The sequence below is a fragment of the Sphaerodactylus townsendi genome, linkage group LG04 (assembly GCF_021028975.2).
Source record: "Sphaerodactylus townsendi isolate TG3544 linkage group LG04, MPM_Stown_v2.3, whole genome shotgun sequence".
Lineage (NCBI taxonomy): Eukaryota > Metazoa > Chordata > Lepidosauria > Squamata > Sphaerodactylidae > Sphaerodactylus > Sphaerodactylus townsendi.
The window spans coordinates 1,717,936-1,735,323 of NC_059428.1; the positions used below are offsets into that span (position 1 = coordinate 1,717,936).

A 17,388-nucleotide genomic window follows, 5' to 3' on the forward strand; every position below is an offset into this window, starting at 1 on the left:
ACCCACGCCCACGCGGCACTTGACTAGCCTACCCAACATGGGTCGCTTGGATCATCAATGGGCAACCTTCCTCGTCCCAATTCCTCACTGGGACTCCTCTGCATGCCTCTCAGGGTCGTTGGACCATCGCAGTGAGGGCAAACGGGGTTGCCCTCCGCGACATCACTCCTACAGCCTCAACGAGTCATGTGACTGCTCCTGTCACGTGATCCCTCCTCCTGCATGCCTCTCCACCCAGCAATGGGAGGGGACGGGCGGTCTCCGCGCAGCTCTCATTTGGGTCGGCGCCGGTCACGTGACTGGTGCGCACGTGATCAGGCCTTCATGACTGCTCGCGTGCGGAGAGCCGCGCCGGCAGCGTCTCGACCCGGCCGAAGCTGGGCTCTGGTGCACGGTGCTAGGGCACAGGCGTCAAACTCGCGGCCCTCCAGTGTTCATGAACTACAATTCCCATCAGCCTTGCACGGTATAGGGAATGCTGTTGGGAGGGACTGACATGTGGGAACTGTAGTTCCCATCAGCCCTGACAGTCTAGGGAGGGCTCTTGTTGGCAGGGACTTATTTAACCAATTTCATGGAGGCCTTAGGTGTCAGAGCTCTGACGGCCCTCCAGGGCTATGGACTTCAGCTCCCCATCATCCCGCTGCCAGCTGATGCTGGCGGGGGGGATGATGAGAAACGCTGTAGTCCACGCCTTCTGGAGGGCCAGGAGTTCGACACCTAATGATAGGAGGGCATAGGTGTCAAACTCTCGGCCCTCCAGAGGCTATGGACTACAGCTCCCATCATCCCCTGCCAGCATGATGCTGGCAGGGGATGATGGGAACTGTAGTCCATAGCCTCTGGAGGGCCGGGAGTTTGACACCTGTGGTCTAGGGGTCTGCAACCTGCGGCTCTCCAGACGTTCATGGCCCATTGGCCATGCTGGCAGGGGCTGATGGGAATTGTAGTCCATGAACATCTGCAGAGCCGCAGGTTGCAGACCCCACGTTTGGCTCCACTGCAGCACCACGAAGCATGAGCTGCATGACTGGTTGCATCTGATCTGCGGCGAGGGGCACGACCCTGTTCTCTGATGGGGATTTTGGGGCGGTGCACGATGCACATAGGAGGATGCGGGCTTTGCAGTCACATGCACGGCGGTTGTGCCCAGCGGCATGGACAGGGGCCAATCTCCCCCTCTCCTTTCCCTGCCCAGCTGCCACACAGCGAGGACGCGCTTTGAGTGTGCGTTCTTGCATGGAAGGGGGTTGGACTGGATGGCCTCGGGCTCCCTCCCCTTGCACCAGCCTTCGCGCCGCTCTACCCACCCATCACCCCCACTCTCTGGCTTTTGCTTCCGCAGCTGCCGTGTCGTCACTTCCGTTTTGCTCTGCCGGGTTCCTAGATCTGAGTGCCGCCTCCGGGGGCTCCCTCGGTGTTTGAGGACCAGGTGAGCAGGAGTTACAGGTAAGCGCAACCCTGCCTTCCCGCCCGGGTCAGGTGAGCTCTGAACCGCCCCCCTCTACCCTTGTGGTCTCTTCCAACTCTATGATCCTGTGAGGTTATCATGCCTGCTCCCTCTTGCAGCAAAGGAGAGAGGAGTAAAAGTTGGGTCCAGATGATCTCAAAACGGATCCTCGCGAATTCGTGTGATCTTTGCATTTGGAATGAAATGCCTGTGTTGACAAATTGCATTGCAGGCAGAGATTCAACAGGTCAGCTTTCTGGTCACCTAGAATCGTGGAGTTGGAAGAGACCCCCAAGGGCCATCTAGTCCAACCCCCTGCCATGCAGGAGCTGACCATCAAGAAGTCCTTCCTAATGTTTCATCATAGAATCATGGAGTTGGAAGAGACCCCCAAGGGCCATTTAGTCCAACCTCCATCACGCAGGAGCTGACCATCAAGAAGTCCTTCTTAATGTTTAATCATAGAACCATAGAGTTGGAAGAGACCCCCAAGGGCCATCCAGTCCAACCCCCTACCGGCCAGAGCTGACCATCCAGAAGTCCTTCCCTAATGTTTAATCCTTAGAACCATAGAGGTTGGAAGAGACCCCAAGGGCCATCATCCAGTCCCAACCCCCCACCATGCAAGAGAACTGACCATCAAAGTGTCCTTCCCTAATGTTTGAGAAATCGCTAGAACCACTTAGAGTTGGAAGCAAGACCCCCCCCAAGGGCCATCCAGTCCAACCCCCTGCCATGCAGGAACACACAGTCAAAGCACTCCCGACATATGTTCATCCAGCCTCAAACCTTCAAAGAAGGAGACTCCACCACACTCCGAAGCAGTGAGTTCCACTGTCGATTTTGTAAAGCACCTGTTAAAGGTGCAGGAGCTTTTTCACGGCCCCCTCCTCGTGTTTTGCCCGTCTTTGCTTTCCCAGTTCTTGCTGTCTGATTGCTTCGACTTCTTGACAGCTTCCTGTTCATCAGGGGTTTCTTGCTTTCATAAGAAGAAGAAGAAGAGTTTGGATTTATATCCCCCCTTTCTCTCCTGCAGGAGACTCAAAGGGGCTGACAATCTCCTTGCCCTTCCCCCCTCACAACAAACACCCTGTGAGGTAGGTGGGGCTGAGAGAGCTCCGAGAAGCTGTGACTAGCCTAAGGTCACCCAGCTGGCGTGTGTGGGAGTGCCCAGGCTAATCTGAATTCCCCAGATAAGCCTCCACAGCTCAGGCGGCAGAGTGGGGAATCAAACCCGGTTCCTCCAGATTAGATACACGAGCTCTTAACCTCCTACGCCACTGCTGCTCCTGCTGCTCCTAAGAACATAAGAACAAGCCAGATGGATAAGACCAGAGTCCATCTAGTCCAGCACTCTGCTACTCGCAGTGGCCCACCAGGTGCCTTTGGGAGCTCACATGTAGGATGTGAACGCAATGGCCTTCTGCGGCTGTTGCTCCCGATCACCTGGTCTGTTAAGGCATTTTGCAATCTCAGATCAAAGAGGATCAAGATTGGTAGCCATAGATCTGTGGTGGCGAACCTTTGGCACTCCAGATGTTATGGACTACAATTCCCATCAGCCCCTGCCAGCATGGCCAATTGGCCAATTGACCATGCTGGCAGAATACTGGGATGGGAATTGTAGTCAATCGCAACTTTATCTGGAGATATAAGGCTCTTACCACCACTACTATAGATCGACTTCTCCATAAATCTGTCCAAGCCCCTTTTAAAGCTATCCAGGTGAGTGGCCATCACCACCTCCTGTGGCAAACTGCAGCCCAAAACCCACTTACTTATTGCAAAGTGCCAACACGGCAACACGGCAACGTGCCAACACCTCCTGTTTCCTCTCTTTCCTCTTTGACAACAAATGGAAATGCGATTATGGAGTGACTGTAATATATTTTCAGTCCTGGCCCAATCAAAGTCTATGATTGCTTCTGTTTAAACCGGTAGAAGTTTAAATAAGTTGGTTTGCTCTAGTACAGACCGCTTCCTTTCTTACCTAGAAAAACAAGGGCTTCCATTTGTAACATGGACATTATCAGCCAGGACTATTGGAAACCTGTGGGGAACTTTAAGCCATTCCTTATGAGCGAGGGTGGGGCTTACTAGTCAGCAATTAATAATTAGATTTGTCGTTAAGTGTACCTAAGAGAGCCAGCGTGGTGTCGTGGTTAAGAGAAGGTGGATTCTAATCTGGAGAACAGGGTTTGATTCCCCACTCCTCCACCTGAGTGGCGGAGGCTTATCCAGTGAACCAGATGTGTTTCCGCACTCCTACATTCCTGCTGGGTGACCTCGGGCTAGTCACGGCTCCTCAGAACTCTCTCAGCCCCACCTGCCTCAGAAAGGGTCTGTTGGGGGGAGAGGAAGGGAAAGGAGCTTGCAAGCCACCTTGAGTCTCCTTACAGGAGAAAGGTGGGGTATAAATCCAAACTCCTCCTCCTTCTTATAATCTGCCTGGATTATCTTTTAGAAATGTAAATGGGAAATTCTCGCAATGGAGAGATGTAAGGAGTGGTGTCCCCCAAGGATCCGTGTTGGGACCAGTGCTCTGTAACTTATTCATAAATGACCTGGAAGTAGGGGTGGGTAGTGTGGTGGCCAAGTTTGCGGATGATAAATTAAATTATGCAGGGTGGTGAGAACCACAAAGGATTAGAAAGAGCTCCAAGTGTGGACCTTGATAAATTGGGTAGGAGTGGGCTAAGAAATGGCAAATCTACTGCAGTTCAATGTAGCAAAATGCAAAGTGATGCACCTAGGGGCAAAAAAATCCAGAAAACTTCACATACTGCGCTACAGGGGTCCAGTGCTATCAGCTCACAGACCAGGAAAGGAATTTAGGCGATCTTAGTTGATAGTTCCACATGGAGTGTCAACTCAATGCATGGCAGCTGTGAAAAAAAGGCAAACTCTATGCTGGGGATCATGAGGGGAAGGAGTTGATCATGAAACTGCAAGGATTGTCATGCCCTTATATAAAGCAGTGGATTAGAGCAGCACTTGAATTACTGTGTTTGTTCAGTTCTGAGTGCACGCACACCATCAAAAAAGGATATCGAAGAGATAGAAAAAGTGCAGAGAAGCGGGCAATGAGGGATGATTGAAGGTTGGAGCACCTTCCTTATGAGGAGAGGCACTACTGGCGTTTGGGACTCTTTAGTTTGGAGAGGAGGCGTCTGAGGGGGGATAGGATTGAAGTCTATAAAGGTATGCATGGGGTAGAAAATGTGGACAGAGAGAATTTTTCTCTCTTTCTCCTGGCTCTAGAACCAAAGGCATTCATTGAAAATGCTGGGGAAGAATCAGGACTAATAAAAGGAAACACTTCTTCCATGCGTCACGTGATTGGTGTTCTTTCTGGGAATATGCTGCCACAGGAGGTGGTGATGGCCACTCACCTGGATAGCTTTAAAAGGGTTTGGACAGATTTAATAGTGGAGGAGAAATTAGATCTCTGGCTACCAATCTGGATCCTCCTTTGATCTGAGATTGCAAATGCCTTAGCAGACCAGGTGCTTTCGGGGAGCAGCAACTTGGCAGCAGAAGACCTTGCTTTCACTCTGCACAGGTGAGCTCCCAAAGGCACCTGGTGGGCCACTGCGAGTAGCAGAGTGCTGGACTAGATGGACTCTGGTCTGATCCAACTGGCTCTTTCTTATGTTCTTAGAAGCCTGATTAATACTTTTAGAGTGGTTTGGAGTCATATTCAGTATTCTGCCTTGGGTTGTTTGTTTTTCTCTTTTCTTCCTGAAATCTGACTCTGGAAGGGTAGAGGATCCTTCACAGGGTCAAAGGGATGCTGTTGGATGAGAAAATCCAAGGCTGCCTGCTAAATATGCACCGACACTTTTGATTTATGCAGGCGTTTCTTTGGAGCTAACTTTTCATGCCCTTTTTGGTATGTTTGTTTCCAGCTGCCATGGACGAAGCCGAGAAGCTCACCGTGATCCACTTTCAGCTCACAGAGATACAATTCTGGGCCAACTTCTGAAGATCAGAGGAAGAAAAGACTTTTGTCTGGTACATCACTTTGATTAGCCGAAAACGCTTTACTTCGGCGCGCAAGGCTCTGCCTCTCCATGGCCAGCAGCGAATATTTCTCCATGATGTTTGTCGACGAGGGAGAGATCGGCCAGTCCATCTACATGCTGGAAGGGATGGTGGCCGACGCGTTTGGCGCCCTGCTGGAATTTATCTATACTGGCTACCTGCAGACGAGCGAAAGAAGCACAGAGCAAATCTTGGCCACGGCTCATCTCCTCAAAGTGAACGACTTAATAAAAGCATACACAGATCATCAGAAGAGCCCTACTCTGAACAATCCGCCCTCCGCCGTCCCTGGCAGTGAGGCCGCCGTTGTCGTTTTTGTGGACGACACAAAAAGCGAGGGTCCGCCAAAGCGGAAACGTGGAAGACCCAGGAAAGTTAAGAACGTTCTGGAGGAAAAATTGGACACGCCTTCCGCTGACGACGCGCAGTTGAGGGAGAACAACTCCGTTCACAACCGGCAAGATTTCGCGAAGAAGGGTGTTGTCGTAGAAGAGAGGAATTCCGATGAGTTGACTGGGGTAAACAAAGACGGAGGAGAAATTGAGCGTGCTTGCAGTTCGGATGCTGTCGTGGCCGGGGCGACCGAAAAAGATGAAAATTGCGATCCCAAGTCCCAAAGCATACAGGCTGGTCAGAGTCAATACAGCAAACGCAGGATTCGGAGATCAGTCAAATTAAAAGACTATAAGCTGATGGGTGATGAAGAGGGCAGCGGGCTGAAAAAGAGAGCCGGGGGGAGACGAAAACACACGGGCTCCGAAGTCCAGTGCAAAGACTGTGGGAAGCTGTTTAAATATAACCATTTTTTAGCTATTCACCGAAGAAGTCATACAGGTAAGCGCCAAAATAGCTTCTTTCACATCAAAATATCGTAAGCGGTCTGATCATTTCAGCCTGCTCCAGATGCCATGTGAAGGTGTGTTTCCAGCGTGAAAACTGGGAGTGGTTGTTTTTGGCACAGCTTGAAGCATGTTTCTGCCAACTTAAACTACCAGATTCTTTGCAGTTTCTAACCCCCATATCTTGTTCTTAGGGGAACGCCCGTTTAAGTGCAATGAATGTGGCAAAGGCTTCTCCCAAAAACACTCCCTTCTCGTTCATGAGCGAATGCACACAGGGGAACGGCCGTACAGGTGCACCGTCTGCAGCAAGGCTTTGACAACAAAACATTCGCTTCTGGAGCACATGAGCCTGCATACAGGTAAATAACCAAAGTCAGTATAAGAAGAAGAAGAAGAGTTTGGATTTATATCCCCCCTTTCTCTCCTGCAGGAGACTCAAAGGGGCTGACAATCTCCTTGCCCTTCCCCCCCTCACAACAAACACCCTGTGAGGTGGGTGCAGGAGACTGAGAACTCGAAGCTGTGACTATTAGGGTCCGCCCAGCTGGCGTGTGTGGGAGTGCACAGGCTAATCTGAATTCCCAGATAAGCCTCCACAGCTCAGGCTGACAGGCGGAATCAAGCGGTTCCTCCAGATTAGATACCGCAGGCTCTTAACCTCTGCTGTAAGGAGTCTTCTTTCTTTCTTTCTTTCTTTCTTTCTTTCTTTCTTTTTTTTCCTCTCTTCCTTCTTCTTTCTCTCTCTCTTCTTTCTCTCTCTCTTCTTTCTCTCTCCTCTTTCTTTCTTTCTTTCTTTCTTTCTTCCTCTTCCTCTCTCTTCCTTCTTTCTCTCTCTCTTCTTTCTTCCCTCCTTTCCTTCCCTCTTTCTCTCTCCTCTTTCTTTCTTTCTTTCTTTCTTTCTTTCTTTCTTTCTCTCTCTCTCACTCTTTCTCTCTCTCTTTCTTTCTTTCTCTCTCTCTCTTTCTTTCTTTTTTCTCTCTTTCTCTCTTTTTTCTCTCTTTCTCTCTCTCTTTCTCTCTCTCTTTCTCTCTTTCTCTCTCTCTTTCTCTCTTTCTCTCTCTCTTTCTTTCTTTCTTTCTTTCTTTCTTTCTTTCTTTCTTTCTTTCTTTCTTTCTTTCTTTCTTTCTTTCTTTCTTTCATTTAGAAACCGCCCGCCCCCAAAGGGCTCCGGGTGGTGTACAGTAGATATGAATACCGTAATACAAATACAACAATGCATAACTCATTAAAAATTCATAATTCACATATAAGACATATAAAAACATGGCAGCATTCAATATAAAATGGTGGCGCCTGATCCAAAGGCCAGGAGGGGACAGGCCGTGCTGACAAGACGTTATAGCGGATGTGCCAAAAGCGGTATGGCACTCAGCACGGGGGCATCCGGGGGAGGAAATCCGCGGCCGGCCTCCCCAAAGGCCCGGTGGAACAGGATTATTTTCTTATTAAGAAAATAAGAAGTGGCTGGCTGGATCAGGTCAAAGGTGCCTCTTGTCCAGCATTCTTTTCCCTACAAGGTGTTTGGAGCTACCGGCGGGGCTGAACGGATCGCGCCTCTGCTGTTTTTCCCCAGGACCTGTTTAAAAGATACTCTGCCTTAGGCTCATTCCGCACATGCAGAATAATGCCATTTCAAACTGCTTTCAGTGCCCTTTGGCCCCTTCCGCACACGCAAAATAAGGCGTTTTCAAACCACTTTCACAACTGCTTGCAAATTAGTTTTTGCCATTCGCACAGCTTCAAAGAGCACTGAAAGCAGTTTGAAGGGCATTGTCTACATGTCTTGGCTGCTGAAACTGTCTTGGAATAGCAAATCCCTTGCAAACAGTTGTGAAAGTGGTTTGAAAACGCCTTATTTTGCGTGTGTGGAAGGGGCCTTAGACACAGAGGTTTTGTTGTGTATTCTGGCTAACTCATCCCCTTATCCTTCCTGAATTTGGAAGCCTCCAATATTGTCGATCACTGCATCTTCTAGTCGTGAACACGGAAGCAGCTGCATGGTTCGAATTTTCCTCAATCTAGTTTTGCATAATGTTTGTCATATTTTTAAATCGTACTGCAGCCAAATCCAACATAGGCTGTGCGTGGCAATAACTGTTGTGATTTTTAAAAAATGTTTTCTGAAATGCTTTTTTTAAAAAAAAATGTTTATCTTTTAGGACAGAAGGCTTTTACTTGTGATCAGTGTGGAAAATACTTCAGTCAGAAGAGACAACTTAAAAGTCATTACAGAGTCCATACAGGTATAACTCGTCAGATGCATGACTGTATGTTGTTGGTATGTTAAAAGTTTTTAGCATGCTTCAACTTACACCTCGTTTATCTTTAATCGTTCTCTACTTGTTTACTGTGAATTCCAGAAAGTGTCGTTGAATCAAAGCTTTTCAAGTATTTTGACATAATACTGTTTTTTAGTTTTTTAAAAAGAAGTAGATATAAAACTCGGACACAGAAGCAGTGACTATAAATAACCTAATATTATATTAAGGAGGAACGTGTTTTAAATACAGTTATACGGTATTTTTTTTCCACATAATGCAGTTGATTTAAAGCTTCTAATTAGAAGCCATCTAGTTTTAGGTAATGTATCCGGTTCGCTACGCAGTCTTCCAGCGTTTGGTTTTATGTTCTAACTCTAGCTTTTTTACCATGCTTTTCCACCTTAATGCTGAAATCTGCTTACATAAAAAGTCATAACAGTTAATAGCAGCAGCAGCAGCCCTCCAGTATCATTCACTTGGAGTCCTGTGTTCAGTTCTGGTCGCCACATCTCAAAAAGGATATCGAAGAGATAGAAAAGTCGCAGGAGAAGGGCAACGAGGACGATTGAGGGACTGGAGCAACTTCCTTATGAGGAGAGGCTGCAGCGTTTGGGACTCTTCAGTTTTGGAGAGGGAGGCTGACTGAGGGATATGATTGAAGTCTACAAAAATTATGCATGGAATTTAGAAATGTGGCAGAGAGAGAATGTTTCTCTCTTTCTCACAATACTAAGAACCAGGGGCATCCATTGAAAATGCTGGGGGGGGAAGAATTAGGACTAATAAAGGAAACACTTCTTCATGCAGCGTGGGGTTGGTGTTTGTTTGGAATATGCTGCCACTGGAGGTGAAGGTGATGGTGCACTAACCTGGATAGCTTTAAAGGGGCTTGGACAGATTTATGGAGGAGAAGCTACCAGATCTTGATCCTCCTTGATCTGAGATTGCACCCAAATGCCTTAACACAGACCAGGTGCTTTCGGGGCAACAGCCGCATGAAAGGACCTTGCTTTCTCCTCCTGCAGGAATGACAGGCTCCCAAAGGCACCTGGTGGGCCCTCTGCGAGCAGCAGCAGAGAGCTGGACTAGATGGACTCTGGTCTGATCCAGCTGGCTTGTTCTTATGTTCTTAAAATGCCTGGGGGAATGGGATCATAGAGTTGGGAGAGACCCCAAGGGCCATCAAGTCCAACCTCCTCAAATGCAGGAACAATGGAAAATGTTTAAATTAGTGCCGAAAAGGCATGCCAAACACGGAAACATGAGCCACCTTGAGAAACTTTTGTTTGGGTAGGAATTTTAACTAAAATTAAATTTACCTAATGGGATTTTTCTTTTCTTTTCGCAAGGCCATTCGTTGCCCGAGTGCAGCCAATGTCATCGCAAATTCATGGACGCGGCTCAGTTAAAGAAACATTTAAGAACACACACAGGTAATATGTTTTTCTTTATGACTGTTTTCTGGAGGAACCGGGTTTGATTCCCCACTCTGCCGCCTGAGCTGTGGAGGCTTATCTGGGGAATTCAGATTAGCCTGTGCACTCCCACACACGCCAGCTGGGTGACCTTGGGCTAGTCACAGCTTCTCGAGACTCTCTCCCAGCCCCACCCACCTCTACCAGAGGCGTTTGTTGTGAGGGGAAGGAGCAAGGAGATTGTCAGCCCCTTTGAGTCTCCTGCAGGAGAGAAAGGGGGGATATAAATCCAAACTCTTCTTCTTCTTTAAAATGGAGTTAGTTGTTTGAATGATGTCACACATAGGCCATGTCAGATGGGCGATGGAATAACTGGGATTTTATCTGCTGGACCAATGGGAGAGGCCTCCTTTCCTACTGGTGAGAGTTTAGCATTCAGCTACAGCAGGGGTGTAACAAGGCATAATGGAGCCCTGGGCAAAACCTGAGTTGGATGCCCCTCATGGTGGCCACCCCACCACAACCCAAAGGGGATTTCTTTTTTTTGCACCAGGTCATTGAATTGCCTGCAGGGAATGCACTTTTTAGACATATAGCCACCAAAATTTCCAAGCGTCTCATCAGGGAGACTGTCCTTATTCTACCCCCCAAGTTTGGTGCAGTTTGGTTCAGAGAGGCCAAAGTTATGGACCCTCAAAACTGTAGCCCACATCTCCTATTAGCTCCCATTGGAAACAATGGGGGGATAGAACACCCTTTGGGAGTCCATAACTTTGGACTCCCTGAACCAAACCTCACCAAACTTGGGGGGTAGCATAAGGACAGTCTCCTGATGATACGCTGAAATTTTGGTGTTGCTAGCCTAAAAACTGCAGGCCAAAAACGGAAAACCACTAAAAATACCTCAAAACGAACCCTGCATTTTTGGTGCCCCCCACAAGGTGATGCCCTGGGCAGCTGCCCCCCTTGCCCAATGGGCATTACGCCCCTGAGCTACAGGAGGGAAGTTGCACAAATGAAGTCAAAGGCAGCAACATACTCAAGAGAATCAACAGTAAGGTGTTGCGGTTAAGGGCAGGTGGATTCTAATTTGGAGAACCAGGTTTGATTACCCCCTCTTCCACCTGCCAGAGGCTTGTCTGGTGAACCAGATGCGTTTCCCCACTCCTGCATTCCTTCTGGGTGACCCTGGGCCCGTCACAGTTCTTGGGAACTCTCTCAGCCCCACCTACCTCACAAGGTGTGGGGAGAGGAAGGGAAAGGAGCTTGTCAGCCACGTGGAGTCTTCTTCTTCTGAATGACTGGGCTAAATATGCCTCATGCTAAGCAATTGTGTGCTGGCAAAACTAAATGTAGGAATGACCTGCTGTTGACTTTTGGCAGGGAGAAGCCTGCCGCCCCAGCATCGCTTGTGCACTGTAAAAGTGTGATATTAGTATTGTATTGTCGAAGGCTTTCACGGCTGGAATCACTTGGGTGCTGTGTGGTTTCCGGGCTGTACATCCGTGTTCTAGCAGCATTCTCTCCTGACTTTTTGCCTGCATCTGTGGCTGGCCTCTTCAGAGGATCTGATAGTAGGAGAAGTAAGCAAATTATGGAGTATATATATACTGTGAGGTCAAAAGGTGAGAGCCACTCACAGATAGGAGAGTAGCCTGGCATGTGAGTCACAAAGAAGTCTGTAGCCTGGGAGTAACAATGAAGATAGCAAGGTCAATAGGCGGATGGATCTGAATAGAAGTATCCTGGTCTTTGTTCCCTTTGATTGACTCTAGAATCAAGACAGTGGCTGATCAGCTCCACACAAACACAGGACAACTATAGACTATAGCAGTGGTGGCGAACCTTTGGCACTCCAGATGTTATGGACTACAATTCCCATCAGCCTCCGCCAGCATGGCCAATTGGCCATGCTGGAAGGGCCTGATGGGAATTGTAGTCCCTGCTTCTAGGTATGGGATATACACCGGTTCCTAACAATCAAAGGGAACAAGACCAGGATATGCTTCTATTTCAGATCCCATTCACCTATTGACCTTGCTATCTTCATTTGTTACTCCCAGGCTACAGACTGCTTTGTGACTCACATGCCAGGCTGCCTCTATTCAGACTCAGCCTCAGCTGCTGACCCCGACCCTGTCTCTCACTCCACTTGCTTTCAAATCCTGCCATCAGATCCTCTGAAAGATACTACCAGCCACAGATGCAGACTCGCAAAACATCCGGAGAGAAGGGCTGCTGCTAAAATGATGACTTCCAGACAGCTCTAACCGAAACCACACAGCACCAATGATATTATTTAATTACGCATGGCGATGGGTTGCACTAATGCACGACACCCACGTGTATTTTTTGTTAGAGTGAAAAAACCCTTCACATGTGAAATCTGTGGCAAGTCTTTCACAGCGAAGAGCTCTCTCAGACTCACATCAGAATACACAGGTACACAACCATTTCCTTCATTCCACGTGAGTTTGTAGAAGGGAAACCTCTTGGAGTCGATCCAGTTAAATGTTACTTACCCGTAGCGATTAAAGGAGTACCGCGTTGACTTCTGTTCTATGACCTGCTGTCTATTACTTGAAAATAAATGAAGGCATACACTTGCCATGTATTTTTGAGTCAGCCCGTACAGATCGATAGGCCTTGGCGGGTTAAAGAACAAACAAGTCTGCTCTCTTTCTCTTATTTTAGATGGGGAGCATTGCGTAGGAAAAAAAATTGTGTATTATTCTGAAAGAGGTCGGGGGGAGGAATGAAGCCCGCGAGAGGGGGCGGGAGGGGCCCTTCCCCTTCTCTTCCCCTCCCTTGCATGCCACCCCTCCACTCCCTCCCTTACACGCTGCCACCCCTCCCTCCCCCTCCCTCTCTGCTAGGGTGGGTGGGTCATGTCCCAGATGCTGGAGCCCCCTCCCCCCCCCCTTCCTTGCATGCCTCCCTCCCTCCCTCCCTCCCTCCCTCCCTCCCTCCCTCCCTCCCTGCCTGCCTGCCTGCCTGCCTGCCTGCCTGCCTGCCTGCCTTCCTTCCTTCCTGCCTTCCTTCCTGCCTTCCTTCTCTCCCTCACTCCCCTCCCTTTGCATGCCACCCCTCCCCCTCCCTCCGCTGGTGGCAGAGTGAGAGAGGCGAGAAATGAAGCCACCAGCCATATCTCAAAATGCGTGCCAGGAAATGTTTGGTACGGCAGTTTTTCTGGTGTGGTGTTCCACAAAGGAAACTGTCAAACTGTGTTCCTAGAGAAGACTATTGAACACCATCACGTGTATAGAAATGGTTTCCTTGATTACTCATCAAGGGTCTTCTTGGAAACCCAGCACATTAAAAACTAGGAGAGTGGTGCAGTGGTGAAGAGTGGGTGCACTCTAATCTGGAGAACTGGGCTTGATTCCCAGCTCTGCCACTTGAGCTGTGGAGGTTTATCTGGGGAACCAGATTAGCTTGTGCACTACCACCACACGCTCAGCTGGGTGATCTTGGAGCTAGTCACAGTTCTTTGGAGCTCTCTCAGCCCCACCCACCTCACAGGGTGTTTGGGGGGGGGGGAGGAGTTCAAGCCAACTGAATCTCCCTTACAACCCTTCCTCTCTTCCTAAAGAAACAGGAACATATCCTGATGTGATTCTATAAGGCCATTAGATGTGATGATATATATAGAAATATGACTCTTGGTCATTTAACAAGTCTCTTGGTCACCTTGAACAAAAGGTGAGGAAGCTAGAAGGCAAGGAGGTCTTGGAGCAAACAAGAGAAGTCAAATTTATTTGCAATATGTGCTGTAGCCGTTCCCTTTCCATTTCAAGTTTTCTCGGTGTTCCTTGTCCATTTCAGTTTCCTCGGGGTTTTACTCACTTAATCTGGTTGGCCCTAGCTTAGTCATCCACAAGGCCTTGCACCTTCCATCATATCAGTGGGCTATCGTGGCTTAGGAGGTTAAGAGCTTCGTGTATCTAATCTGGAGGAACCCGGGTTTGAGTTCCCCGCTCTGCACGCCCTGAGCTGTGGAGGCTTATCTGGGGGGATTCAGATTAGCCTGGGCACTCCCACCTGCATCCAGCTGGGTGACCTTGGGCCTAGTCACAGCTTCTTGGAGCTCTCTCAGCCCCACCCACCTCACAGGGTGTTTGTTGTGAGGGGGGAAGGGCAAGGAGATTGTAAGCCCCTTTGAGTCTCCTGCAGGAGAGAAAGGGGGGATATAAATCCAAACTCCTCCTCCTCCTCCTCCTCTTCTTCTTCTTCTCCTTCCTTCTCCTCCTCCTCCTCTTCCTTCAATATACTTTTTCCCAACTTTTCCCAAGTGTGGCCCCAATCTACAGATATCTAAATCCATGCATTGTAGGCGTCCTTGTACTAAACAGGAGTTCCTAGAAAACTTTGCAGAAAAAACCTGACTTTGGAAATCGAGAAACATCTGAGGGTTTAGATTCCCCTCCAAATAAAAGTAGGGGTGGCCCAAGTCATGACTTGTGTGCTGGGCCAATAGCCGCATAGTGCAGCCTGGGAGCTGCAGTAGGCCAAGCTGGGAAGGAAATCCCACCCGGATGTAAGTGGTTAAGAGCAGATGGATTCTAGTCTGGAGGAACCGAGGTTAGATTCCCTACTCCTTCACCCTGAGTGGCGGAGGCTTATCTGGTGAACCGGATGTGTTCCCGCACTCCTACATTTCTGTCGTGTGACCTTGGGCCAGTCCCAGTTCTCTCAGAACTCTCTCAGCCCCACCTGCCTCACAAGGTGTCTGTTGTGGGGAGAGGAAGGGAAAGGAGCTTGTAAGCCACCTTGAGTCTCTTTACAGGAGGAGGAGGAAGGTGGGAGTATGAAATCTAAACTCTTCTTCTTCTAGTTCATAGGTGTCCAGAACTTAGAGTGGCCCTCAGATGTTGTGGACTACAGTTCCCATCCAGCCCCTGCCAGCATGATGATGGCAGGGGATGATGGGAACTATAGTCCCTTCTGGAGGGCTGCGAGATTGACACCTGTATTCTAGATTGCACTAAAAATAAAAGCATTCCCACGGTATCCTCGTTCCAGCTGTTACGTTGCTGGTGTCTGTGTGTCCTAAAAAAAGGGTTGAATGCCCCTAATAAAGCCAGCGTGTCTTCTTCTGCGTAGAGGAGAAAAGCCATACTACGTGTGGGATTTTGCGGGGAAATCGCTTTTCCGACTCCAAGCGCCAAGAGGAGGACACTGCATCTTGCTACACGGGCAAAAAGCCTTTCTCCTGCTCCGAGTGGCAACGTGCAGTTCCCCTTGCCCGCCCTGGGACAACCCTGAAGTCCCATTTGAAGATCCACACCAAAGAGAAGCAGTGCAGGAAAGGGACGGGGGGGCTCCTGGCAGCTGACGGCACCCGAGGAAGTCTGCGGCATCACTTCAGCTGCAGCAGTATCAGCTGTCCTCCTCTGGGGCGCAAGAGATCCAACTACTGGTTACGGGATTCCATGCACAATATAAATTTTATGCCCAGCCATAACCAAGGCGTTAGCATCGTCACCGCTGACGGGTCCCCGAACGTGATGGCGGACCATTCGAACAGTCTCACCCTCCTGGCGCAGGCCCCCCAACAGCTGCTCCCTTCGTCCCAACCCGGAACCGACCTGATAAGATGCAGGGCCTCAATATGGTGAGCGGTCAGCTACAGCCGGCCCCGGCCGAGCAAATGCTGCGATCATCCGCGCTGTCGAGAAAGAAGCCCTGGAACATCTCCACGCCGGCCAGAGTCCGGCGGAGGTTATACGAATCAGCAGAGGCGAACGTCACACCCCGCCCAGCATTTGCAGGTAGAGTGAGAACCCGGTTACTTCCGCATCGGTCGAGAGCCGGTCCTGCGCCCGATGCAAATGAGCAAAGAGGCTGAAGCCCAAGCGGTTTGCGCGTCTCTCGCGTCGCCGCAGCAGCCCGCTGACTATGGACCCTGGTGACCGTCAAGCTGAGAGGCAGACTTTTTTGAAATGTCCTTCTTATTTGTTTCTGGGAAGCGAAATGGTGTCGAAGGCTTTCTCAGCTGCAATCACTGGGGTGTTGTGTGGTTTCCGGGCTGTCTGGCCGTGTTCCGGTAGCATTTCTCCTCCAGGATGCCAGCCAGAGATGCAGGCGTTAGGAGAAAATGCTGTTGGAACATGTTATGGCCCGGAGAGCCCTCAGTACCCAGTGAAATGGGTTCTTTCAGACCGACTGCATTGCTTGGTCTGCCAACTCTTCAACTTTTCATTTTGGTGACTCTGATAGATGCCTTCTTGCAGTTGGGATTCCCCTGCCCCCTCTCCCCAAGAGCTTTATTTACCTAATATTGATAGGATGGTTTCACATGTGTATTCCATGTTGTTTCCCAGTATTATTGCCATTTAGCGATCTACCCAAAGCTACGTTCTTTGACAATCTTATTAATTTCAACCAGATTGGGTTCTGCTTAACTCTTCAGCTGAAACAAATGGGATGTAAAAGTTCTCCACGTTTGCCAGATCTTGCTGTATAGGTTCCAACAAAAGTTTAAAGCAGATATGTTACCCAATTTTTTTCCCGTGTGTATGTTTTATACTGAATTGGGACCAGTGGAGGCCTAGATTATATGGCGAAACTGCTAGATTTCGAGACCACCGTTGTGTCCTGTATGAACTAGACATGTATGAAACCTGACCGTTAATTTCTGTAGTTTTCACTTTTGCCTCCCCATACTCTTAGATATCCTCACAGTCTACGAAACGGCAGAGATAAAATTTGGGAGGAACACTCCACCTCCCCCCCTCCCCCGGGAAGTAAACATTTCAACAAACTGACGCGTATTGCCATACTTGGCTGACCTGTGCATATTGACATTCTATATGTAGAAATACCATTTCTACAATTTTGCATCCCTAATGTAATAGGTAAAGGCAAGCTGAAAGGGAAAAGGATCAAAGTCATTATCTGCGGGCAAGCATAAAACACCACGGAACATTCTGGAAAATGGCTCAAATTATGAAAGGCTCAAAAACTAATTCCCTAGGCAAGCACCCAGCAACACAGATTTCACATACGGTTGGTTGTGAAGGGGAGTGCAATGTTGCAATGTGTACCCCACATACCCGGTAACAACTGAACTCAGACATACTCTCTGAGGGACTTTCATCTTCTGTTGGGTGTAGTGTCTTCCCCTAGAAGGCACAAGATCTGAGTACATCCAGTTTTCATACAAAGTAAATTTGATAGTATTGTCGAATGCTTTCACAGCCGGAATCAAGGGGGTGCTGTGTGGTTTCCGGGCTGTCTGGCCGTGTTCTAACAGCATTCTCTCCCTGGCCGTTTAGCCTGCATCTGTGGCTGGCATCGCCAGAGGATCTGATAGTAGGAATGGAGTGGAATGGAGATCCTCTGAAGTAGGAATGGATAGTAGGAATGGAGATCCT

At 49.0% G+C, this 17,388-nt stretch overlaps 1 protein-coding gene across 1 annotated transcript; it reads left to right on the plus strand.

The window, feature by feature from the left end:
• Nucleotides 1-5,523: 5,523 nt before the first annotated feature.
• ZBTB24 (zinc finger and BTB domain containing 24) lies at nucleotides 5,524-15,630 on the plus strand. The gene is made up of 6 exons (XM_048492944.1): nucleotides 5,524-6,328; nucleotides 6,528-6,695; nucleotides 8,496-8,579; nucleotides 9,947-10,032; nucleotides 12,376-12,454; nucleotides 15,116-15,630. Exons 1-6 carry the CDS (start codon nucleotides 5,524-5,526, stop codon nucleotides 15,628-15,630), a joined length of 1,737 nt encoding a protein of 578 aa, XP_048348901.1.
• The last annotated feature ends 1,758 nt before the right edge of the window (nucleotides 15,631-17,388 follow it).

Coding starts and splice junctions, on each gene's coding strand:
- ZBTB24 (XM_048492944.1), top strand. CDS start 5,524: ATGGCCAGCAGCGAATATTTCTCCATGATGTTTGTCGACGAGGGAGAG. Junction 6,329..6,527: donor TCACCGAAGAAGTCATACAG/GTAAGCGCCAAA, acceptor TCTTGTTCTTAG/GGGAACGCCCGTTTAAGTGC. Junction 6,696..8,495: donor GCACATGAGCCTGCATACAG/GTAAATAACCAA, acceptor TTTATCTTTTAG/GACAGAAGGCTTTTACTTGT.